This window comes from Python bivittatus, unplaced genomic scaffold (assembly GCF_059951505.1).
Source record: "Python bivittatus isolate LINGU-HERP-01145 unplaced genomic scaffold, Pbiv_v1 ctg000530_np1212, whole genome shotgun sequence".
In the NCBI taxonomy this organism is placed as follows: Eukaryota; Metazoa; Chordata; class Lepidosauria; order Squamata; family Pythonidae; genus Python; species Python bivittatus.
Window position 1 is genome coordinate 5,078,103 of NW_028277085.1, and position 24,959 is coordinate 5,103,061.

Sequence of the window (24,959 nt, forward strand, 5' to 3'; positions counted from 1 at the left end):
AATTTTGGGAGTTGAAGTCCACACATCTTAAAGTTGCCATGGTTGAGAAACACTGTATTAACCTATCTTACCATGATTCATTGTAACATTATGCCAAGATGTAATTGTTTGGTTTGGGCTTACAAGTCCAGCGATTGTGATTTCTAAACCATGGATAATAGCCTAAATGTGGCTTATTCAATATTAAGCAAATCCCAGCTTATGTGCCAATCAAACCATTGCCTTTGATTTCCCACTACACCTTAGTCTAGACTCTGTGTGGATCCCCAGATCTGAATTTCTGTACATTGGTCTGTAAATTCAGAGAAGGTTATTCTGAAGTTTTTGGAGGATAGGGAGAATTGCGGTACTGAAGGTCCGATCATATGGCTGGGGGAGAAATGAGCTGCTACGTGCAAGAGATTCCTTTGAAGAGCAGCTCCCTCCACGTATTCAAATACTATTTCAGAATGATAAGGAAACATTAAAAAAAAAGGGCTGTCAAGTGAAGAAGTCCACCAATTAAAATTCTATGCCGGCTATTAAATTCCGTGGGGAGTCCCATGCGTGTAGAATCAAGATTAGATGAACAGTTTTTCTAATAGGCGATGGCAAAGTTGCTGCTGTTTGTTTACAGAGGCAGTCTTTCGCATAAGGGATTGGCTTAGGCCAGTGTTGTCCAAACTTAGCCACTTTAAGATGAGTGGACTTCAACTCCCAGAATTCCCCAGCCAGCATGGCTGGCTGGGGAATTCTGGGAGTTGAAGTCCACTCATCTTTAAAGTGGCCAAGTTTGGACAACACTGGCTTAGGCTATAGAATCCGTAGCATTTCTCTTTTGGTGTTGAAAATCATTTTAATTATGAAGGGCTTTCTTTTTCCCTCCACCCATCTCCTCCCTGATCTCTACCAACCACACGGGAACGGAGGCTGAAGATCTCTCCCGTGGCTTTCTTGCCCGGGTAAAAATGGTGCAAGTGGCATTCACAGCAAAAGCTGAGGTGGGTTGAATGGACACGTTGCATGCAAACTACCTCTCCCTTCATAGCCTGTGTAAAAAAGGGGGTGCATTTGGGAAAGGGTATGAAAGAAAAAGACTATATTTGGAAAGGCATGCACTGGGAGAGTTGTCGAGAGTTAATCGATGCATATGCACATCGATTAGGGAAAAACATCCTCAAAGAAGTGTTAAGAAGGGAACATGTCCAAACGGGGATTTTAGGAAGGGATGTGTACACACATGCATATGTTAGGGAAACTAATAAGATGTAAGAGGTCTGCAGAATTTAAGCGTATTCTTATTCAAATCCTATTCCCAGGACTGGTTTAATAGAAAAGTTAGTCTATTGTGGAAATGCCACAAAGGAGTCCCTTGACCAGGTTAACAAAACCATGGGAGGTTAGATTTAGCCTCAAACTGACCCAATCTTAGAGTTAAACTAACTCTCCCAAGTCAGCCATGGGAACATCTAAACCCAGTCAGATAACCTATCCTTTCTACTGAGTCCTCCAAGAAAAAGACATGGGGAGAAAGACATGGGGACAAAGAGTCAGCCCTACCCCTGCTGAAGCTTGACCATATTCAGGAATATATCTCCTCAATATTGATTGGTTGCTGGGGTCAGGCCATCCCTACTGCTTCCTGTCTGGGAGGGGCTAGTTTTGTAACGAAGCCTTGACAGTCCTCTTCTGGCTCAAGAACTCATGGGAGACCACACACATCCTGGAGAAGGTGGGTAAGGACTCTGTCTTCCCTCAACAGGACCAACTGACCCAGATGGTATGATTAAATGCTCCCACAACACGTTCAGACTATTGATCCATATGGCTTTGTTTTACCTAATTAAGCTAACTGGGACTCTCCAAGGCCCTAGGATAACATTTTTCACATCATTTACCATGGTGCATATACATCTGCCCAAAGCCAGAGAAATCTGCATGGAAAGTAGAGATGATTGCCTTACATCAAGCATCATTCCTGAACCATGGCTCATAGTTCATTTCTGCAAGTTGAGGTCCCACCAGGATCTTACAATGTGTTACATTACTCTCACTTAGGCATCCTTTGGTCTCCTCCAGTTGTCTCGGAACTCGAGTTCCCATATTTATGAGCCAGTGCCTTAATATATTCCAAGCGTGCTGGACTGGAGAAAGTTGGTCTAAGTCTACAGATGAGCCACACCTCAGCTGTCGCATCTAATCTGTGTCAAATCAAGGGTCTCCCCCAATTGTCAAGGTCATTCTCAACACGTCACAATTGGCCAAGCAGCTATGTTCATGCCATTTTTCATTTTCCTCATCTTATGTTTGCTTATTTTCATCTTAAAGGAGCCAAGAGCACCTGTGGAGATTGCTGCTTGCGTGTCCAACTTAAATAGGAAGGGAGATGTAGACCGGGGCACAAGAAAGACAATGGAAGTGTTTATTCCACCAGATCCTCTCTGCATTTCTCTTTCAAGGAGCACATGCATTATGAAATCAGTTGGCACTATGTATTATTTTTTTATTGTAAACTACCCAGAGTCACTTCCTCATGAGATGGTTGGTGTCTAAATTCGAAATAAATAAATAAATAAATAAATGGGAGAGGGAACCAGAATGAACTCACAAATAATGATGAGTCTTTTTTGTTTCCTGCAGCTTTATCCTAACAAGTCACAGTATTTGCCCAATTAACCCACTGTTAAATGAGAGAATTTATGCTCTGCACTAAGCCACAGTGTGATTGGCATTGTTAAGGTTTCTTGGGAAATATAAACCCACCCACCGTAGTTTGTTCCACAAATCAGGGTTACGGTGAATTGTAACTTCATAATGGGTGGATCCAAGTCTTGATTGAAAGCAGCTATCCGAAGTCTCAAGGAGAAAAAGATGTTCTCCTAATCTGCTTTTTGTTGGTTTTAAAGGAATGCATGCTTGATATTTGTGGGATTTAGATTCCATGATCTGCAGGAGCTCAAGGCAACTTATATGGGGATCTCCCTTCCTTTTATCCCAGCCTACTTGTGAGATAGGCTGGACCAAGGAGGGATGACTGGCCCAAAGACACTCAGTGAGCATCCAAAGTTGTGGGTGGACATGAAGCTGGGTCTCTTTGTTCCTAACCCAGGAACATTAACCAAGATTCCACATTGGCTTCCACCACTGGGTATTCTCTTCATCCCTCAGACCTTAGGGGCAGAACTGAACCATTAAAATAGGAGTGTGTTTTTTTTACAAACTTCCCCACGTATTAAGAACTGGACAGATCAGCTTTCAAGAGTAGACAGAGCCAAAGCTTAGGATGAAGACTTCTCTGTGGTGGTCCCCATTCTATTTGTGGAATGAATTCTTTCGTTCAGACCTTTGGTGAAGAGAAAGGCAATATGACGGTGCAATACTGCCATTGTTAACTTGCACGGGATTAGATCTACTTCTTTGGCTGTTATTCTAGCTTTTTAAAATTCTAGCTTTATAAACCACTTTGGGATCTGGCCTCAGGGATAAAAAGATGTGTAAGTGATGGTTCCTGATTGGGAGGAGGTAAAGTCTGAGAGATTAAGCAATCTGCTTCAAAGCAGATATTCAGCAAAACCTGAGAAGGCTACATAACCTACATTCTTGGGAAGGTAGATCTAATATAAGATAGCAGATCTCTTATTTTGCAAAAACGTCTGATGCACTTTGTCTCATATACATACACACACATACACGCACACTCATATACTCCATAAGTGTTTTCTCACCCCAATGATCAAACTTAAGCAAAGCTGCTTTAGAACTTTTCGTATCGTTGAGAAAAGGGGATGAAGGTAGTAACTGATTCCAGGAATGTCCAACTCACAGCCCAAAACACAAACATTTTTGTAGTCTCCAAAAGCTCTTATGATAAAACTTCCAAGAGTTGTTGAGACACAAAGATGGACATGGATGCCTTAAAATAGGTTTAACAACCAAGGAAAAAAGCCCCCACTCTCCAAAAAGAAATTAATAAAAGAAACAATAATTCTTACTCCTCATAGGTATAACACAGCAACACCCACTTTGCATCATAGCTTCACCCAATGAATTCCCCCCAAAATGTTATGGCCCCCAACCCTCAAAAGGTTGTCCACCCCTGCCTTAAATGAAATAGAAAATGTAGAGTTGCTACATCAAATTTTCAACAAACTTTATGGATAGTATGCAGACAGATAAGGCATTGACCTAGCCTCAGATAATCCAATTTGGCGAATCCAGTCTTAGGTGAACAGTATTTATGATGTTTCTACCTCCCAATGCTATCTATTCTGGGTCACTCATGCTATTCTGGCTGTAGAAGTTTCTTGATTTATAGCACGGCCTCTTTGTTGCTACGGCTGGCTGAAAAATTCCTTGAAATCCTCTGGAACCTGAGAAGAAAGGGAAGGAAAATCACCTCAGATATAGAGAAGGGAAGGAAAAGAGTAATGGGGAATATTATAATTAGGAGACCTTTTGGTAGAACATCCTTACACAGCTGAAAAGACTTCGTTTGTGCCTCCTAGTGGTGATGAATATTCCCCATTCATGTATTTTGACAGAGGACATGGAAGACCATTCTTTGGGCTGATCCACACTTCCTGCTTGCCCCAGCATGGGGACAGACCACCTACCATTTGGGGAGGGCAGAAACTGATTCTTTCATTCTCAGCTCACCCCCGGTCTGCTGGGAAGGTGACCTCCATTCAAGGTTTCTGGCCTCACATCAAAAGGAGTGTTTTTCTTTCTTTGCTGGTGTAGGCAGGGCAGTCTGGTCCACCTGCTGAGCTTCATTCCATCCTACATAAACCTCCCATTCCAGCTGGCTGGTGGGTGCCCTGACAGATGTGTCCCCCTGGTCCCTGCTCTCTGTCTTTGATGACCATTTCGTGCTAGGCTGCTGGGCTGTCTGCCACGAAAGGCCGAACCTTCCAACCATGTTTTTAAAGAACAGGTTTAGCAGTGGATGTTGTTCCTCTTAAGTGGGTGGTATTGATGAAAATTCTGCCAAGTTTCTCCTTCTAGCCCCAAAGGCAGAAAGGACTATAAAACTCCAAAGTATTTTTTTAAAAAACTTGTCCAGGAAGGGAACACACGCGAGGCTTGCTTTTCTAGCCGGGGTGGAGGGGAAGAGAAGCAGGCAAATCTATCCATTGCAGGAGCCACGTTAACCTTGGTTTGGACAGGACTTATGGCCATCTATGAGGCCAAAGTGGATGAAAGGGTGGAAATCTGAAAGGCAATTTCTTTAGCTGGCTTCGTGTCCAGTTGATTTATGCACGGGAAACAAGCAAATGAAGTCTGTAGTGTGGAGAACCCCTTGGTCCATGTTGGGGAAATTTCATATCCTTTTGCTAATTGGGTCTGAAATCTAATGACCTGTGTGCATTTGGTTGTGTGTAACTGTGAGAATATTCTTTTTGGATGCCTAGTCATAAGGATCCATCCCCTCTGATTCCCTGCTGTGTGGAACAATCATGAGAGTCTTCACCTTGTCTTCATGTTTCAGGATGAGTTCATATATGTTACAGGCTTTGGCGATCAACTCGTCAGCATCGAGGTCTACAATGCTATTGCACAGCTGCTTGGAAAGAGAAGTGACAACATCAGCTATCTCACATGGTCACGTGAAATGGTTCAAATACAATATAGATTGATGTATAAATAATGGAAGAAGAATGGGGCTGATGGTGATGATAATTACTAATTGTGCACCACCCAATAATAAAGACTTGGAAGTACTGGTGGGTCTAACTAAAGGTTCAGATATCCCAGTGGCAAGTCAGATGTCAACCACAGCTTGCTCAACTTCTACTCTTACTAAGAATTATTTTGAACGACAATAGGAAGTACAACTCCTAATAGCTTCAGCTGGAATGGCCAATAGAAAAGCATGATCAGAGCTGTAGTCCAGGAACATCTAAAAGCCATAGGTTCTATACCCCTGAACAATAACCAAACTTTGTTTGTTCTTCTAGATCTACTGAAGTGTTACCTTAATATTTATTTGTGCCAGTCCCTAATTGCAGCTTTTGAGATTGGAGGGTTTTTTGCCTAGTCTCCAAAACCTGCAGATTCCTTCTCAACAACTCTTGAAAAGACCACAAGCTACAACATGATTTTTTGAATGAACTTATGCATCATATTCTTGACAAGCAGGCGGCTAAAATCTAGAAATTTACCAGATGCAGCTTTAAAAAAAAAAAAAAAATTATCCTGGCCTTCGTAATTCCATACTATCCACAGTTTTCATAGGTAGCTTTCAGTGGGGGAATTCAGGGATACTCACCCTGTGCTTGAATGTTTCTCTCTCTTGTTAGTCTTACTTACTGTTAAAATGTCATCTCCCTCCATGTCTTCTCTGAGAATCTGGTCTCTCACCATCTGCAGCATTGTGTAAGCAATAATCACCTGGAAGTTTCTACAGGGATGTCCTGTCAGAAACACCTTGAAGTACAACACAAATTAGAATCAGTAGATAATGTCGGAGGATTCCATTTGTGATCCATGCTTACTACTTATGCCTCTTCCTATTCCTATATTCCATTTTAGGCTGTGGGAAATTATTGGTGCCCTGAGAAGTATCTAGGAAGTTTACCCATATTGAGAAGAAGGAGAAGGAAAAAGAGAAGGGGAAGAAGAGGAGGAGGAGGAGGAGGAGGAGGAAGAGAAGAAGAAGAAGAAGAAGAGGAGGAGGAGGAGGAGGAGGAGGAAGAGAAGAAGAAGAAGAAGAAGAAGAAGAAGAAGAAGAAGAAGAAGAAGAAGAAGAGGAGGAGGAGGAGGAGGAGGAGGAGGAGGAGGAGGAGTTATTCATCTAGATGGCCTTTCTCTCAGTGCAGCAACTGCAAAAAACCTCTTTTTGTCAACCCAAATGGAGCTGCTACATCTCCTGCCATTATAATTACCAGCAAATTGCTGGTGTGTGACAACCTTCTCAGCAAGAAGAGCAAATATGGAGATGCTCAGCCTTTGCAAATATTAACTGAAATAAGAAAAGCTGACATGGTGACAGGATGGAACTAGAGTGGGAGCCAGCCAAATAAACGGCGGCAATTTGGGTGGGCTGGAAATCTTGCTGCAGCAACTGCTCCAGCCCTTGTTAAGGACCCCCTTGACAGCCAGAAAGGAAGGCACTGAGTTAGCTGCTCCCGGATGCCCAAATGGCATTAGGTGGGGACTGACGGCAACATGTGGACACTGCTGGGTGCCCTCATGTTTGTCCAGAGAATCCATGAAACACATGAAAGAGATTCCATCAATAAAATTTGATTCAGAATCTGCAGAGTGGGTGTTCTTCTCCTTTTCAAGGCATGTAGGAAAGATTGCTGTTGTTGTTTTAAGTGAACAACATTTTGAAGTGAGATGGATTATTGGTCTTTGGAGTGACACTGGAAAGCACTCCAAACCCAGCTAGCTGGCAAGGCACAAACATTATCGGTATTCTGAGAATGTGTACCAATTCCAAGAGGTGAGACTTTAACAGGAATAGAGTGCTTTCCCAGAATTCAGTTTCCTTGGGAAGGCAGGCATAAAAAGTTTAGGACCTTCTGAAATGTTTGCTTTTATTTATAAAAATATCAGCTGAGCATGAAGAGGAGCCTCACAGCAAGAATTCTCCAGCAAACGCCCCTCATTAGGTTTCTAGCGAGATCTTCTAGGGATAATACCAGAGAACAATTCAATCCTTTTATGTGTTTTCTGGTCCCACTCCAAAAAGTTATTTATTTGACCCTAGCAGCTGGAATGATCTCATCTCGGGCACTGAAGTGCCAAGATCTCTGAACCACTCTGCTCTTGTAGGTTTCATCTCTTTTGAGTACAGTTGGGCAGAAATGGCCTTTTGAAGTTGTCCCCAATGTTTCTGGGCAGAAGACATGGGCCAACAGTTTCTGCAAATCTGTTTAGGGGAAGGAAAAATTCTCCCAACAATTCTCAAGGGTAGGATTCCTTGGTGGGGGGTGGCAATAGCACCTCTCCTGAACTCTTTGGGGGCAAGGTTCAAAACTTGTGGCTCTATCTATGTGTCGCCTTAGAGGTCTTGAATATGGCTCCAAATCTTCCTCCACTGTAATTTTTTAAGTAAGAAAAGAACAACATAATACATGGGAGTAATAATTAATTGCCCAGCTAAGTGGCAGCATCTAGCTAATTTTGACTGATCTCAGAGACCTAAAAAGGGTTGGATTTGGTTAAGTATTGGGATGGGGGATTAACAGGAGTTCCTATGAGATGTTTCTACGTGGTCACCAGGAGTTGAGTTTGACTCAAAGAAGATTTTACTTTTACCTTAATGGAATGTATTTTGTTTACTTAATTTACTGTGAATTCAATTAAAAAAAAAATCATTTACACTTAGTTTTGTTTTGATGCCTACCAAAAAGATATTGATGGATGTTGAACATCCAGGCTCTTCACTGGGGCCTGGACCCCTAAGCAAGTATCAGAAGACACTTACCTCCCACAGTCTCCAGACATCATCAAAAGATTTGAAGACACGCTGGAAAAAAAGACAGAACCAGGGAAACAATGATGACACGACTTGGCCTTTTGCTTCTGGAAAAAATAAAAGCAAAACCACAAAGAATCAAGGTTTATATTCTGCGAATCCAGTCTTACAATACAGAAGGAGTAGGGGAGAAGAAATTCTGTTCATGCCTTTTTGACTCCTGGAGGAAAGTTGGGAGATAAATGTAATGAACCCTTAAGATTTTGCCTTTTGCCAATGTTGTTGTGCTGATCTTGGCTTTTTTAAAGCGCTTTTACAAATTTCTATGATGAAGGAAAATATATTGTGTGCAGTAAAGGTCTTGTCTTGTCTTGTCTTGTCTTGTCTTTTTTCTTTTTCTTTTTCTTTTTCTCTTCTCTTTTCTTCTTTTCTTTTCATGGCTTGTTGTTAGCCACCCAGGGTTATGTATGTAAGATGTGCAGCCATATCAGTTCTTTAAAGAAGTACATAAATAAATAAACTAAACCTCTAACAACGCCCAGGAAGTTGCCAGAGGTGTTTGGTCATCTGGCTTTTACACTCTTGAGCAGACAAGGAGACAGCATCTGATCCAGCTCAGTCAAGTGGCAAAACTTACCCAGGTGTTTTGCAAAGATTGGATCCATAAATGCAATCAAGGCTTTCAGCATGAGCAGGTTCTTCTGTACCCCAACATTTATGATGCAGCTGTTCTCCTGACAAACAAAGCATTTGAAGAACGGAAACTTTACAAAGGAATGCAAAGAAGTTGGGCAACTCCACCCTATGGAGCAATCTGCCTCCCGAGGTCTGGTGTGCCCCTACTCTCATGGCCTTCAGGAAAGGGGTGAAATCCTGGCTGTGCCAGAAGGCCTGGGGGCCGGATGGGGGCTCGCACCAGTGGAGGTGGCTTGTGGGGTGATTGACCTCACCCCCCCCCCCGACATCTTGAATATTTTTAGTATTTATGTACAGGGCTTGTTTTTTATACTTGATTTTTAATCGATTAATTTGTTTTATTATTTATGGGGTATTTTTAATTGTTGATGGGGTTTTTGATTTTAACTGTGAGCCACCCAGAGTCACCCGTTGGCGGGAGGTGGGTGGCATACAAATTTAATAATAAATAAATAAATAAAATAAATAAATAAACTCAACCTGGCTCTCTTTTTCATTGGAGTGCTTCAGTCTCCCAGGGTTGGTTATCCATTGCGTACAAAGTGAATAATGTCTAGGACCTACACAATTTTTTAGACCCTCCCAAATCTATATTATACAGCTGTGTAACTAGCATAAGAGCCAGTGTGGTTAAAGGCCCTGGGCGTTCTAGACTTGTTCCTGCCTTAGACACAGTTGGGTGACACCTTATTGTGCTTCTTATATGGCTTTTGTTTGTATATTTCTGTTTGTATTCCTTGTTCGCTGTCCAGAGTTATTTGATTAAGATAGGTGGCCGTACAAATTTGCTAAATATTTTTTGTGTGTGTGCCTTTGAGTCAATGTTGACTCCTGGTAATTGCTTGGACAAGTCCCTGCAGGTTTCTTGGCAAGGTTTCAGAAGTGGTTTGCCCTTGTCTCCTTCCTAGGGCTGAGAGAGGGACTGGCCCATGGTCACCCAGCTGGCTTCATGCCTCAACTGGGACTAGAACTCATGGCCTCCCAATTTCTAGCCTGTTGTCTTAACCACTACACCAAATTGTCTGTCTGCTAAATAAATTTGCTAAATACAGTGCAAATATTAATCTGTGGATAAAGCTTGGGGATCTGAGATGAGGGCACTACCCAAGACTTGAAAGGATCTAGTCATAGAGTCCATGAGATTTATCTGTTAATCTCAAATTAATCTGTTCTCAAACAGCTTGGGCCTCATCATAGCTCAAAATAATTCCAAAGACAGGTTTTTATTCTGCTGAGATTCCTGATTGTCTCATGAGGATATTGAGTGAAACATCAAGATGCTCCCTTCGGTTCCCCAAAAGTGTGGAACAAACAATGCTGTGCCCCCTCTTTCAACAGAAGGGCTGAGACTTGCTGCTACAAAAGACCCATATCAAGACTCAGGACTCTTCAGCTATTAAAAACAAACCAACACACTTCTAATTCTATGGAAAAGAACCATAAACTCAGTAGACCTTCCAACTTTACTCTAAATTTATATTAAAAACCACTATTTCTCTCTGACATCCTAAGAAACAGGCCATCTATCTAGGTTTTCATATGATGTCACCCTATTTCCTCTGCTATTGAGTTATTCTACTGGATTATTTTTGGTTTGGACCATCTCACAGTTTTTTGCAGGAAAAACTGAAATAGCCAGTAGATCTCATGCTCCTTTTCCACAAGCAACCTGAAGAGAAGCAGCATTTCATGGAAACCTTGTTGGTATTCTGCCAGAAAAAGAGAAAGAGAGAGAGAGAGATGGGAAACTGATTGAGAAACCTGTCTTCTGAAGAATCTAGATCTTCAGACTTCCAACCTGACATCTCATTATTTCTACTATCAAACTTTGGAGATTCTCTTTTCAGAGATATCCCCTGTATTGGTTTGACCCTTTGGTCTTTCTCAGTGAAAACACCTAGCAGTTCATTTCCCAGAAATGATAGATGTTTCTGTACAAGAGGTTGGGTATGTGCAAAACCTACTGTTCTGGGAATGTTCCAATGTTCTCAGAATAGTAGGATTTGCCTGTATCTCCTAGGGCCTTTTAACACTGTTGAGGCATTGATTTTCTGCAACCATCTGGAAATGGAATCAAAACAGAGGTTATATAGGAAATCATACTTAGATAGTTAGATAGATGGTAGAAAATTCAGCTTTTTGTTGCAGAAATAGACAAGTTCAGTTTTGACATTTCCAAATGGGGGACCCTGCAGAAAACCTACCCCAACTAAGCTAGATTGGCCAATGGTCTGACTGTCCATGAGACAAATTCTCCTGAACCAGAACAGAAAGCTTTTAATTAAAGATGTAGCTGCCCTAAAAAGCTTCAACAGGACTTAGAATAGCCCACATTAAGGAGGGCAAAAATGCATTTGGGTGGTAAGAAACTGTTACAGGATAAGACAGAGGCAAAAAAAGGAACAAAAGACATTGCTGAAGTGCATCAGGTACATATGGGAGGGTGACCAGAACTGCAAAAATCTGAATGGCTGCTTGTTTGATCACTTTGGACTCTTTGTGACCCAACAGACAAAATTTTCCCAAGGATTCTTTGCCAGTTTCTACTGTTTTAAGTTCCTGCTCTAAGCTGACATGGGTTGGTGGCTGTGTGTGTGTGAGAGAGGAATCTAACCTGAGCATTGTTGAGTAAAGCAGATCTTAGAACAATAACAGAAGGTTGATTTATTTACAGGGAAGACGTTCTAGGGATATGCAAACACTAGTGTCTAGCTAGCTACATCCTACCAGGAGCAGAGCTAAAACAACATATGGATATGTGCCAGCAAAGAAAGGCAGAAGGAAATGACCTCAGATTATCAATCTCTCAGACAAAGAGAGGCAGAGAGTAAATCCTTAGGGTTTCTCAACCTTGGCAACTTTAAGATGTGTGGGCTTCAACTCCCAGAATTCCCTAGCCAGCATGGTACAATATACTGTAGCGAGAGCAGTGTTTCTCAACCTTGGCAACTTTAAGATGTGTGGGCTTCAACTCCCAGAATTCCCTAGCCAGCATGGTACAATATACTGTAGCGAGAGCAGTGTTTCTCAACATTGGCAACTTTAAGATGTGTGGGCTTCAACTCCCAGAATTCCCCAGCCAGCATGGTACAATGTACTGTAGTGAGAGCAGTGTTTCTCAACCTTGGCAACTTGAAGATGTGTGGACTTCAACTCCTAGAATTCCCCATGGCTGGCTGGGGAATTCTAGGAGTTGAAGTCCACACATCTTAAAGTTGCCAAGGTTGAGAAATACTGCTCTCGCTACAGTATATTTTACTTCCTGGGTGCTGAATGAATGAATGAATGAAAAAGCCATTGGATTTGGATCTCCAATATGCGTGTCATTGATGGTTGCATCTAACCAACTCTTCTTCACTCAGCCTCTTTTTTGATTGCTCGCAGTTTTTTCCCCCCCAAGCATGAAGGTTTTTTCCAATGGCTTTTCCCTTGCATTATATGTCCAAAACATCTAACCTTATATTTTTATTATCTCTATTATTAGTGCTTCCAGTGAGTTGGTGTTTTACTTCATAGTATTGAATGGTTTAATTTCTCTTGTCATTCAGCAAATCATCACTAGATGGCAGTAAGGAGATATGGAAAACTCCAACTTTTACTTTCTATCTAGTGTCGGTCCATATTTTTGCAGCCCAGATTTGGTAGCTCTAAATGTGGGACCATCCAGATTTTGTGGTTTAGAAACTGATAGAGATTAACTCGTCTGAACAAACATTGAAGATGTCACTTCCATCCTGCCGAACACATTTAGACCTCAGGCTTTCCTCCTTTCCTCTTACCAGCATCCACGTTGCACACATAATTCAGCAAAAGAATCTTCTCCAGTTGTTTTTTATCAACGAGAGGGTTGCCCTGCGCATCTTTGATGTAAAGTCTTTGAACATCAGACTCTGCTGAGAAAAGAAAGGATGATCAGGAGGTGTTGCCAGAAGCAAAACTAGTGCCGAAGGACAAAGCCTACATTCCCTCGATAAGTTTGCCAATTTTCCCCAAGCCAGAACTTGGCGTCCATCCTAGCTATAATGATTTATGCTCCAGTAGATGCTGGAAGGTCAGAAAATATGTTCAGTTGCTGACTGTGATCTCGCCGTGTGTATCTAAACGTTTGATGTCCATTTACTTCCTTTCCTCATGTAAATTCAGTGCCAACATCCTTTTATCTCTAGACCTTTTTGCTATCCTCACTATTGTAAAACAGTGATTCCAGGCTTCTTTTCTGCTATTCTAAGGTTAGGGAACCTTAGCCAGAAGTCCTCAGCAGGCCCCCTCTTCTTATTTTATTTTATTTTATTTTATTTTATTTTATTTATTTATTTATTTATTTATTTATTTTTTATATTTTATTTTTTTGTTTGATTTCTATAGCCGCCCATCTCAGCAAGGGACTCGGGGTGGCGAACAATCGTAAAAACATAAAACGATTAAAACAGCGACAGCCAATTCTCCCTTCCTTGTGGACTTTTTCTTGTTTACTTATTTATGTGGATGGTACCGTCAGAGGCAGACACTGATTTATTTATAGGCAGATTTCTAGCCCCACCTTCAAATCCCTATGCATTGCTCAGGCCAGATTATAACTTTTAAAATCGGTACATTTTAAAAGGCTTGAAGGATAACAGCCAGTTGAGTGCTAAAGGAAAAAAAAGGGTAAGGAAGAAGGAAGGAAGGACAGAAAATAAGTGATTAGGGTTGAACATGGATTTACAGAGGGGAAAATGAGGAACAGGACCAACAGGACTGGGTAGAGTCATCTGCTGGTAGACTCGAGGTTTGCATTATTTGTACACAAGGCTATCATTTTGACAAACAGGATTATGCTCTTCCTAAACTTTCCTCCTCCCTGGATTTCACCTATTAAAATCTGTTGGTACTCCCTATTATCACATAGGAATCCTGATTCCCTGGCTGGCCAGGGTGTGTTATTGCTGTACCAAAACCCACCTTGCAAATTCTTAATTTTTTTCATCTCCTGTGAAAGCGGCTTCCACTTTTTGACCTTATTCTCAGGATGCTTGAGAATTTCTTCCCAATTTCTCTTATCTTCCCATCATTCCTGGCAGTGTTTTACAGCCTCCTTGCTTTGCTGTATTTCCCCAAAATCCCAAGGGGAAAAAAAAATCGGGAGGGAATTTCTCCCAGGGCCTTGTTCAGTTGGGGAAACCGAGGCAGGCCATGAGACTTCCGGTTAGCAGTGGCCCCTTTAACAACCACAACAAAGTCAGCTCCCAACCCAGTCAAGAGAAACTGGAGAGAAATCCCCTACTCATGAGTAATAGGTTATTCCCTCTACAGCAGTGTTGTCCAAACTTGGCCACTTTAAGATGAGTGGACTTCAACTCCCAGAATTCCCCAGCCAGCCATGGGTGGGGAATTCTGGGAGTTGAAGTCCACTCATCTTAAAGTGGCCAAGTTTGGACAACACTGCTCTACAGCGTTCCTTGAATTAAGCATCACAATTGCTCCTGGAAGAGCTACCAAGAAGGTGCCAATAACAGCTGCTCATTGGCACCTCTTAATTTAGTAGCACATCTCAAAGTTAAACAGTCCCTCACTGAAGGCTGAAATTGATCGTTATGAGCAAGTAAAATAATAATAAAAGAACCAACAGCAAGGCAATTTAAAACAAAGCAGGATATTTCAACCTCCAAGCGTAGAAGGTGAGAGATACTGAACCCCCAAGTGGCTTTGAAACGTGTAACGCTTGAAAAGCGGCAATCTAACATGCCATTTTTTTTTTCTATAAAAGTGGGAAATGATTTCATTTGACTCCAATGCTGGGGAGAAGAACGAGCAATAAAGGGGAACATTTCCCCAGTATGTGACCTGTTTAAAGAATCCTCCATCAAGAGGGAATATCTATTATATCTGAAGGGCTTGGCCTGCGTCCCACCTAAGTTGTAAATCTTCCTTGAGTCTCGCTTGGGTTGATTTATGTCCGTTTCATTGATCTGTAGCCTTAATTTTGCTGTATCGTTTAATATTCTTTTTGTTAGACAGCTGAGGGAAGACAGAAGGGGGGATCTGAATACAATTATAATAATCCATCATAGGCTTCGTATCCAATCTGAGAACATAGATTCTTAGGTGTTTTTCCACTTGGCCTTTCCGAAATTACATCTTATCTTTTCTCTCTCTCCCCATCTCCCCCTCCCCTCCCCTCCCGGTTTTTCTTCCTTTTTCCACCTTCTGGCTTGTTTTTTTATTCCTGCCTCTCTTTCTCTCTCTGGGGACTATTGATCTCATTCTAGAATAATGCAACTTTCAAGCTAGGAGAAAGCATTTAACAAGTGGTCGCATCAAAAACAGCGTGTGGGGACTAGTTTTAAAGAATGGCTGAAGAATAGCATATGTGAACAACGTTGCAAAACGGGTAGCAGGTGTGCCACTGAAAATATTTCTCCTTCCTCCTTTTGTTTTTTAGTCACTTAACTGGAACCTTATGGCAAGAAGAAAGGTCACTTTCCCACTGGTAGCATATGGCATCTTCATTGCATTACCAAGCCACCACTGAAGACATGTGAAGTCTGTTCACATTACTGTTCCTTTAGCACAAAGATGGTTGGATGAGTGTAGAGAAACTTATAAGCTATTAGTAGAAAAATGACTATAGAATATGACATATGCTAATCATGGTTAAACAGATCCCTGATCCTGGATTTTATTGTTGCATCTTTGGAGAAGCCCCATTCATTCACTCCTTTGCTCTCCAAATAAAGAGCAGACACCGAGGCAGCTAGGTTATAAGAAGCTTCTCCCACCTTCCTTCAGCTCCTTCCTTCCTAGCCAGAAACAGAACTGGGCGAGTCATGCAAATATCAATTTCAAGAAAGGCCTCAGCTTAGAAAAAGCTGTAGGGCAGTTAACCTATGGAGACTGTGAGTTCTCCATCTCTGGAGGTTTTGAAGAGGCTGGACAGCCACACCTCGAGGATGGGTCATATGATTTTCCTGCACGTTGCAGAGGGTTGAGCTAGATGGTTCAACTCAACAGTTCTAAGTGCTGGGCTTGGTTCAGATTAAGAGCCATACTTGGTTTTTGAGCAGTCTGCTGCACCCTATACTCAGAAAACTAGACCTGAATAAGACCAAAAGTAGATTCGTTGACATTAAAATTTGTTTAAAAAAGAAATGAATTAAATATTTTTAATGGAATTACTTCCCATATATTTAATAATTTCCTTCTGTGGCATTAACAGAAGCCATTCAGCAACAATGTTTAGAAGCCCTGTAGGGGGATACCTAAAGCTTTTGGGGGGCCCATCTGTGACTCCGGTCCTGTTGTAGACCAATTTGCCTTTTTGACATAACAGACATGATCAGCTTCTTTAATAAAATAAATGAAATATCTACATTAATCACCAAATCCCTACAGCTACTTAATGAACAGCAACCTTCTTTTCTTCTCTTATATTGTTCCTTTTCACCCCTTTGCTTCCCAGATTGTTCTAGAGTGCCCATCTCAAACCAGGTGTCCTCCAGTTGCGTGAGACTACAACTCCCACAACTCCCTGTCCAGTGTAGATTTTGGGTGCCATACCAATGCAACTGGAGAGTCCCAGATTGGGGGAGATGATTCTAGAGTCTTTGCTAGCACATAAAAGTAATTAGGAAAGGAAGGAATATAGTTGAATTAGAGAAATGTGGCTGGATAGCCAAAGCTATTTTGATCCGATGTCTCTTTCACTAATCTTTCATCCTACATCATCCCATTTCAGCCTTAATTTACGATTTTATTACAGAATGTGCACCAAAACCTAAGTATGTTTAAAGTTTTCTTCCTTATTTTTTCCTGAAATGTATCTTATTATAATGATATTCACTACCAATTTTATATGCATCCTATTCCCAGCCTTCCTGGATACCTACGTATGACATTCTGGACTTCAGTGAAATCTCGATGTTCGGTCTCCAGCAGCGGTTGGATCTTGGTGTACATGTTGCACAGTGACTCATAACTTTTCCTACAAAGGGGAAGAGATGAATAGATGGCAAGACTGACTAACTGAAGATGTAGATTTGAAACTTGGCAGAGCATCTCACTTTCTGCAGCCCTGTCCCTGTCCAGGTGTGCCGGTGACACGACTATCAGAATTCCTAGCCTGCAAGATTGTTCACTGTGTTAGCTGCAAATTCTGGGGAAGTCCTCTTAGTGGATCTGGAAGACGCTGGGCTGCAGAAAGTGGGCACTAACCACATCATAACCCAATCTACACACCGCCTCATGCTGTCGGTTGTGAGCCTCTCATCACAGGAACTCCTCCAGGAATAGTAGCCGGTGAGGAATTTCCATGCTTCTGATCTGACAGAAGGATCCAAACCCTGCAACAAAGACAAGTTTAAAAAAATGGAGGGAGGTGGAGCCAAAAAAAGGGTGATCTTCAGGTTTCTTATTCCAGTCTCACCCCAGCCTCTTCCCCTAGCCCCCTAGGGTGTGTTTTCTAAAAAAGGGTTTTGAGTAACCAATGTGGATTCATTTTGTTCCAGAGTAAACCATTTCGTTACTTACAATCTTCTTCCAGCCCATCACTTGTTGATGTGTGTGTACATGTGTGTGTTGGGGAAGTGTTCTTCATTCATTCTGGGGCTTCCCTTGTGGATTTATTTATCTTTTTCATTTGTGCCCCCAGCAGTCAACCAGATTCTTGCCAGTTAATGACAAATGGATATATATATTCTAGGAATAAAGCACCCAGACTAAAAATGAAATTACAAAGTTCCTAGAACCACATACACGCACAAATAAGAACCACCACCACCACCGCCATCACCACCATCATCATCATTCCAGAGCATCATATTCACCTCCATGAGTCCATGGAAACAGCTCACTTGTGGATGGGGTTTGCTGTTGTCTTCTTCCAGGACACCCAATCCATGTTTAACACAAGCATAGAACATGGCTCGTACTTGCAATGACCACCTTTCCATGGGGTTGCCTCCCTCCAATTCCTACCTCTGATGTAAGGCCGGCCATATAGGACCTTTGATACCTCCATTGCCTTGTGCCTGTGCCACGGCAATTCCGCATACTAAGCAATAGGCAGCTAGTAGGTATGCATTTTTAAGGTGTCTCCTGGCTTTAGAAGTATTAATACAAGGGTCGGAGATTGCTATCAAAATTATCTGATCTCCCCTTCCTTTTTGGGATCTATGCTCCCAAAAGGGCATCCTCAATGCATTCTCTGTGCTTAATTTCTCCAACCTAGCCCCTTTCCGATGTGGGGGGACTGCATTTCCCAGAATTCCAACTTTTGTCCATGCAGGCTTAGAACGTTGGGAATTATCCTGGGGATTCTGGGAGTTCTGACAGGCCTGGAGGACACCACGTTTGGGAAGGCTACAATTTGCTCATAACCAGGCCGATGAAAATATCAGGCCTGATGAAAACCTTCAAAGGATGCTTTGAGGAAGACAGGAGGCGTAGCCAACGTCATGCTTTCTCCAGAAGTGGAATTCCAAGTGCCAAAGCATAATTAAACCTAAGGAAGCAATCACACACACAATCATACCATTTTGCCAGGAAAAACAGCAGCCAGCTTAGAGACTGGGAAACAGAAGATCTCCTTCGTGCCAAGGGCAGTTGCTGTAGGGGTTCCATAATAGAGACAAGAGAGGCAGATGTGGAAGAACTTGGCAATTTCATTTTTTCTTTTTAAAAAAAAGACGCTAGGACTAAACGTATAGTTGTGGTATGAGCTACATTTATCCAGCTTGGGGTGGTAGAGAGCGTCCCAACTCTATTAGGCATATAGAATAGGGTTATGGGGTGTGGCTTTTTGTGGAAATAGTATAAATACACAACCCAACACCCAGGGCTGCGACCCTGGTTTGGAGACGGTTGGCAGAATGAGACGTTTGCCCTTCCGTACCTGGGTTGAGGTAACAGGAGAGTGCAATAGAAACACTAACGTTTATGGTACGTGTGGATAAACCTCAGGAAGGCTACTCCAAGTGTGAAAAGTAACAGTAAGGTCAATTCAACAGTTTATCAAAGTATTCCAGAGGGTTGCATTACCCCTTTTTTCTTTCTGTTATCTATCTGTTCCAATGTTATCACCAATGCCATATCATGTCGTGGGTGGGCTTGTGGGGGGCTCTCTCCTGCACTCTGCTGGCATTAGAGTCGCTAGAATGTTGCTTTTTATAATATGCTCAAAGGTGGAAAAACTTGACATTACCTACAAGGGAAGAATGGATGGTGAAGATGATGGAGTTGGCTGAGATGGCAAGGTTGACCGCTTTGCTTGGAGAAAAAAATTGGATAACTTTAATGCCAGTTGGAAGCCTCTTTGGGGCTTTTTGCAGGAGACAGAAAAACAATGAAATTATGATATATGGATCTGATGATTAGTTAAATTAATAGGTTATACAAAAGATGTGTGTAAGATGTAGTTTTACAGTAAGAGGTTATTGTATGATTTATCTATATCTGCTGTATAAGAAGTCAGAAGTTATTCTTTTTGTATTTTTTTTCTTCCCTTTTCCTTACTTTCCATCACTTTTATATTCTTTATCTCTAGCTCTCTTGTCCTCTACTTTTCTCCTCGATGATTGGTTTGCTTTCACCTTTATGCTTTTTATAACTTAATGAAGTCCTTATAAAAAAAAAATTAGAATGTTGCCTTTTATTACTGTCAGCCTCCAGAGTCAGTTGGAGTCGGGCAGCATAAAAATGGAATTAAAAAAGAAAGAAAGAAAGAAAGAAATTGATTCCTATCAGTGGCATACTCGGGGTGGGGTCAACATCGTCAAGATGCCAGATGCCTTTTGGAGTTTAGATTAGTGCATTTTGATTAGTCTGTTGGTTTTGTTTTTAAAAACTTTCATGGTTATTGTGGGTTTTTCTTTGAAGCGGTCAGCCCTGGGTGTAAACGTGACCTATAAATCAATAAATATCAATAATAATGGTGGACAGGGCGTTGTGATGTAAGCCCCGCCCCTTTGGAATGCACCGTTCCAAAGAGGCGGGGCTTGCATCACAACGTTCCATCTGCCTTCTTGCTGATGTTGATCTCCTCTCTCCCATGGACACTGTTGCCTCCTACTCCCCCACCAGAGATGATTCTTCTGGTGACCATCTCAAAAAAGTGGAGTGGGGTGTCACAAGAAGGCTAAGAAGCGTGCGTAATGCTCTATTTTCCACCATACCATCTTCCTTCCAATAGTTTGTAGCCCCCCTGGTTTTCTCCCTTCCTTTCCATCCTTTCCATCAAAAGGGAATTTTTCTCATTGACCTCCTGGAGAAACATGGAAAGATAGGAATCTCTTTATGGTGCAGCTGAGAACAGGTGAGCTCATCCTGATCTGAAGCACCTTTTCTGCTTCAGATCCAAATTCTTGCCCATCTCTAGGTCCTATTATCCCCCAGTCAGTTTGGTTAGATCAGTGTTTCTCGACCTTGGCAACTTTAAGATGTGTGGACTTCAACTCCCAGAATTCCCCAGCCAGCTTCTGGGAGTTGAAGTCCACACATCTTAAAGTTGCTAAGGTTGAGCAACACTGGGTTAGATGAAGATTGAAGTTTACAAGACTGCAACTTAGCTTTGCAGCTCTCAGATTTTTAAATACTTTTCCACTGTAGGCCATTTCCTTTCTCATTACAGTTTTAAGTAATTTATGCTGCCTTTTTGGGGGGGCAGGGTTCTTGTTTTAGAAAATAATAGGGCTTTAATGACATGTCTAGGCTTGCTGATTTTTCAAAATTGTAATCTGGCTGTGAACTGCATTTTTACTTATTCTTTTATTTACTTCCTTCTATTAAGGATACTTTTGTAGGGCCCGTCAATCATTTTCCCAGGCTATTGTCTTGTACAGTATTATTCCCCATCTGTCTAGGCAGTAGGTGGCTCTGATGTAAAGAGAAGATAAATGGGATGAAAATGAATTATCCTTGGTAATGCATAAAAGCGACTTTTAAAATTAAAAATTATCCCACTCGTTCAATTAAAACATGGACAATTAAGATGCTACAACTATTGTCTCCACCTGAAATTCTGCATTAACAATGGACCTTGTTCTCAGCCCCTTGGATTACTCATAGAAAAGCAAATTCTCCTGACCTCAAACCAATTGGCTGGACAAATCTACTTGTACCACCAAGAAATAAACTCCAGAGAGGCATTTTTCTCTAAAGTTGCCCAGGCATCTGATCTCCATGACAACCTCACCTTTGCAGAGGAGACATGAGAAAGATGCTTGAGGAAGAAAAGTCATGAATTGGGTGTTCGAAGACAGCTGGATCCCTGGTTGATTTTTGGCCCCATGTGTCAGTCAAAAGTTATGTTCCCTGCACAGAAAAATGTGACGAATCCATGAAAAAGGGGACTGTCATATCAAAGTTCCCACTCTTCTAAATTTAGGTTATTATTTCACTGATTGATTGACCATATTTCTAAGTTGCCCAATTCCAACTTTTACTGGTAGTGGACAGTAAAGTTTAAAATTAAAACAATAAAGACCGGAAAAACATAAAATTCTTATGTCCAATTCCCCATCTGGCTTGAGCTTGAGGTGTGTTGGAAAATGACACTTTTCAGTTGTTTTGAAAAGCAGGAAGGGTAGAAGCCACATGGAAATCTGCAGGGGGAGAAATTACACAAAGCGGGGCTGACACTGAGAAGGCCCTCTGTCTTGTCCATGTTTCATGTACCCTGCAGGAAGTGGGGATTCTTAACAGGAACTCTCTAGATGACCAGGTTGGGCAGGCAGATTCTATTGTGGCAAAGCAAATCTTCCCAAATTTGCTTTAGTATTTTAAAAACTGATCTTTAGGAGAATGCTAACAGGAAGAAGAGCTTAGCCAATCTCAGCTGATCCCAGAAAGAGTTAAGCACATTCAGATCTGGTTTGAGCATGGATGGGAGACCACCACAGAATACCAGGGCTATCAGCTAGACTGGGAAGTTATGAAAAAAAAGAACAATGTGGATGGGAGCATGAAAGGATCAAGAGTCAAGCTTGATTAAAAGAAGAATTGTGGTGAAGAGAGGACAGCCTTCTCAGGGAGCTCACTGAAAACATACTTATGACCTGGAGTTTAGTTCTCTATGAGTTCTAGATGGTTTTCTGAGTTCTCATACTTCCAACTTCAGTGGACAGGGCAGATATTGCATGATATTCCTTCATATTAAATTAGGCCCTTCAGATCGAAAAATAGGAATCAGACCACTAAAGGATAAAACAGATTTCCCCAATCTAGTATCTTCCAGGTGTTTTTGAACTACAATTCCCATCAAGCCTGTACAACAGCTAGGTTGGTTGTGGTAACTGCAGTCTGAAATGCAACCAAGTTGGGATAAGGCTGGGATCAGATAAAAATACAGCAAATGGTAAAGAGGAGAATTAAGATGGACCTTTTCTCTTCTGAGCCTCCCACCACCACCATGCTCCTTATTGTTCTCAATGACCACTCACCCTCTCCAAAATTTGGGCTGCCACAAAGTCTCGTGATTTGAGGATCTGGCCGCTCTCGTCGAAATAGCTATCCCATTCAGAAGGGTCGATGGGCAGTTTCTTGATTCTCTGAACACAAAGTCAAGCAAGTGGAGTTTTAGCAAGTTGAATCCAAATTCAAAATGTTGCCCCAGTTTAGATCCAATCTTTAGGGCTTAGCCTTCCAACAGAAACTATGTGGTTATTTCAAAGAGGAACCTTTGATATCTGTGCTGAATTATTGCTCGTATAAAGCCAGGGATCTTGTTGCTGAATAAATATATGAATGAATCCTTTATTACGGGTCACAGAACCATCAAATGATACACAGAACAGCACTCTAGAAGAAGGAAAGTCTGAAAATTCTCCAAAATGTGTCCCCCCCCCCCGCTTTTCAGTTGGAGGATGAAGAAGGAGATACTAAAGCACTAGCATCTGTTGGGTCATTAGAATCAAAGGAATCTTCAAAAAGATCTTCCCCACCCCTGAAACATCCCTTTGCATGTTGAAAGATAGATCTTTCACAAATTACAACCTGCTGCAATGAAATCTCGGGCTTTAATATGGAAATTCCCCATAGCTTGTAAATACTCAATGAACCTCTGTGTGTTTTAGGTTCTAAGTGGCTTATGTCCCTTTTTAAGGTTATTCAGAAGCTGTAAATTATGGGTAACAGAACAGGCTGCCTTAATAAAACCAGACAGGCTATTTTAGAATAAACAAACCAGCTTCTGAGGGGATACCAAAATGCCTTCTGGAGAATTTCTTCTCCCATCACACCTCACATATCGCAGTAGCGGCAGCTGTAATTATCTGATCAGGTTCAGTTGACCACCCAGCACCATCCTACAATGTTGGAGTGATGTTCTGTCAGGGGCATTGTGGGTAATTCAGAATGGCTGCTTGCTGCCCAAAGTTCATTGGAGAGATCTTTGCACAGCAGACAAAGACCATAGAAAGGAGTCTTTGGGAAGGGAGGAAGGGTGTTATAAAAGTGAGAAATGTTGGAAAAACCCATTGTACCTGGAGGATACATGTGGATGTTGCCTGAAACCCATGTGAGATCTTCATAATGTGCAGTATGCTATTGGTATGCAGGAGCACCCTGAACAGGTCAAGCTAGTAAACCATCGAAGAAAGGTCTCCTGCAGTGTTCCAGCCATATCTATATCTATATCTATATCTATATCTATATCTATATCTATATCTATATCTATATCTATATCTATATCTATAACTATATCTATATCTCTGCATTGTGCATAAGCATCAATTTTGTCTATGTGCATATTGACATCTTTATCTTGTTTTTCATTCCCTGCCTTTTTATAGCAATGAATTTTCCAATTGGAAAACCTGAGCAGTGAGATATTTGTACTTTAGATTTAGTTACCAGGGCTCGACAAGATTGAATGCATAATTAGTTACAAACAACCTGATGAGAGGAACGTGGGGGAATAAAATCAATGAAATCAGGTAGAGGGGCCATTTAAGCAAATCTCATTAGAATCACAGAAGGTCTGCAGCTCCTGAAATCGAAAAAGAAATAATGGGATTCAATTTTAAGGTGCAGGAGTTTCTTTGGGTTGGAAAAAGAAGTGTCAGTGTGGAAATGGAGAACATGGCAAAGCCTGCTGAGAAGGAACTGCGTAGCAACTATCTTGCTTTCTAGAATAATAATGGTACAGGGAACTTTGATCTGATGGGGACCACAAAAGAACAAGGGGAGAACGTTCCATATGATCACCTTCTTCTGAGTTGTAGACCATGATTGGCCTTTGGATGGAACCCAAGGATTAAAGAAAGCAACTTACTAATATTGTTGAGACTGATGCACTGAATCTTTTAAGGTCCTCTTCAGATGAGGCTGGGCTTTTAAACCTTTCACTGTCCATCCTCTGTTTCATTGCTCAATGTTGATAATGATCCAGGGTTAGCAAGATCCTCATTCCCCTTATACTTTCAAAGAAGTCAGACTCTCTTTTGAACTTCTCTCTCTCTTTTGTTTTCCATCCAGTAAATAACCCATGGAGAGATGAGGCTGAGAATTTCCTGCTTCCAGAACAAAAATAGGTTTCCATAGCGCCATGAAGTCACAGAGACATGAGGTCATAAAGGAAAAACTCAGAGGTTGAAGAAAGGATTTGGTGGACCTGGGAGATCCAGAACCAAGTTGACCTTCAACCTTGGAAACTCATTGGCTGAATGCTAACTAGTTAGCAGGCTCACTGAAGTCCTGGGGTTGCATTTGCACAAAGTGTGAAATTTGTTAGTGTGTATGTGGCTTAGTATGCAAACCCAGTCTAAGGCTTCTTAGCCCAAAGTGATTCTTTCCAAGCAGGATTGTCACATAGTTTCTTTAACAAGATATGTTGAGACAAATGGGATGAGTTTACAAACATTCCAGCAACTGAATTCCTTCCCATTTA

At 41.6% G+C, this 24,959-nt stretch overlaps 1 protein-coding gene across 1 annotated transcript; it reads right to left on the reverse strand.

Moving 5' to 3' along the window:
• Positions 1-4,128: 4,128 nt before the first annotated feature.
• On the reverse strand, positions 4,129-23,410 carry TBC1D21 (TBC1 domain family member 21). The gene is made up of 11 exons (XM_088148684.1): positions 23,381-23,410; positions 22,513-22,620; positions 17,315-17,418; positions 16,966-17,060; positions 12,880-12,990; positions 10,709-10,809; positions 9,042-9,138; positions 8,414-8,511; positions 6,289-6,405; positions 5,450-5,539; positions 4,129-4,349 (listed from the first exon to the last, which is right to left on the reverse strand). Exons 1-11 carry the CDS (start codon positions 23,408-23,410, stop codon positions 4,311-4,313), a joined length of 990 nt encoding a protein of 329 aa, XP_088004810.1. The 3' UTR covers positions 4,129-4,310.
• Between the last annotated feature and the right edge of the window lie 1,549 nt (positions 23,411-24,959).

Coding starts and splice junctions, on each gene's coding strand:
- TBC1D21 (XM_088148684.1), bottom strand. CDS start 23,410: ATGCCCCTGACAGAACATCACTCCAACATT. Junction 9,139..10,708: donor AGTTTTTCCTGCAAAAAACT/GTGAGATGGTCC, acceptor TTTGTTTGTCAG/GAGAACAGCTGCATCATAAA. Junction 8,512..9,041: donor AATCTTTGCAAAACACCTGG/GTAAGTTTTGCC, acceptor TATTTTTTCCAG/AAGCAAAAGGCCAAGTCGTG.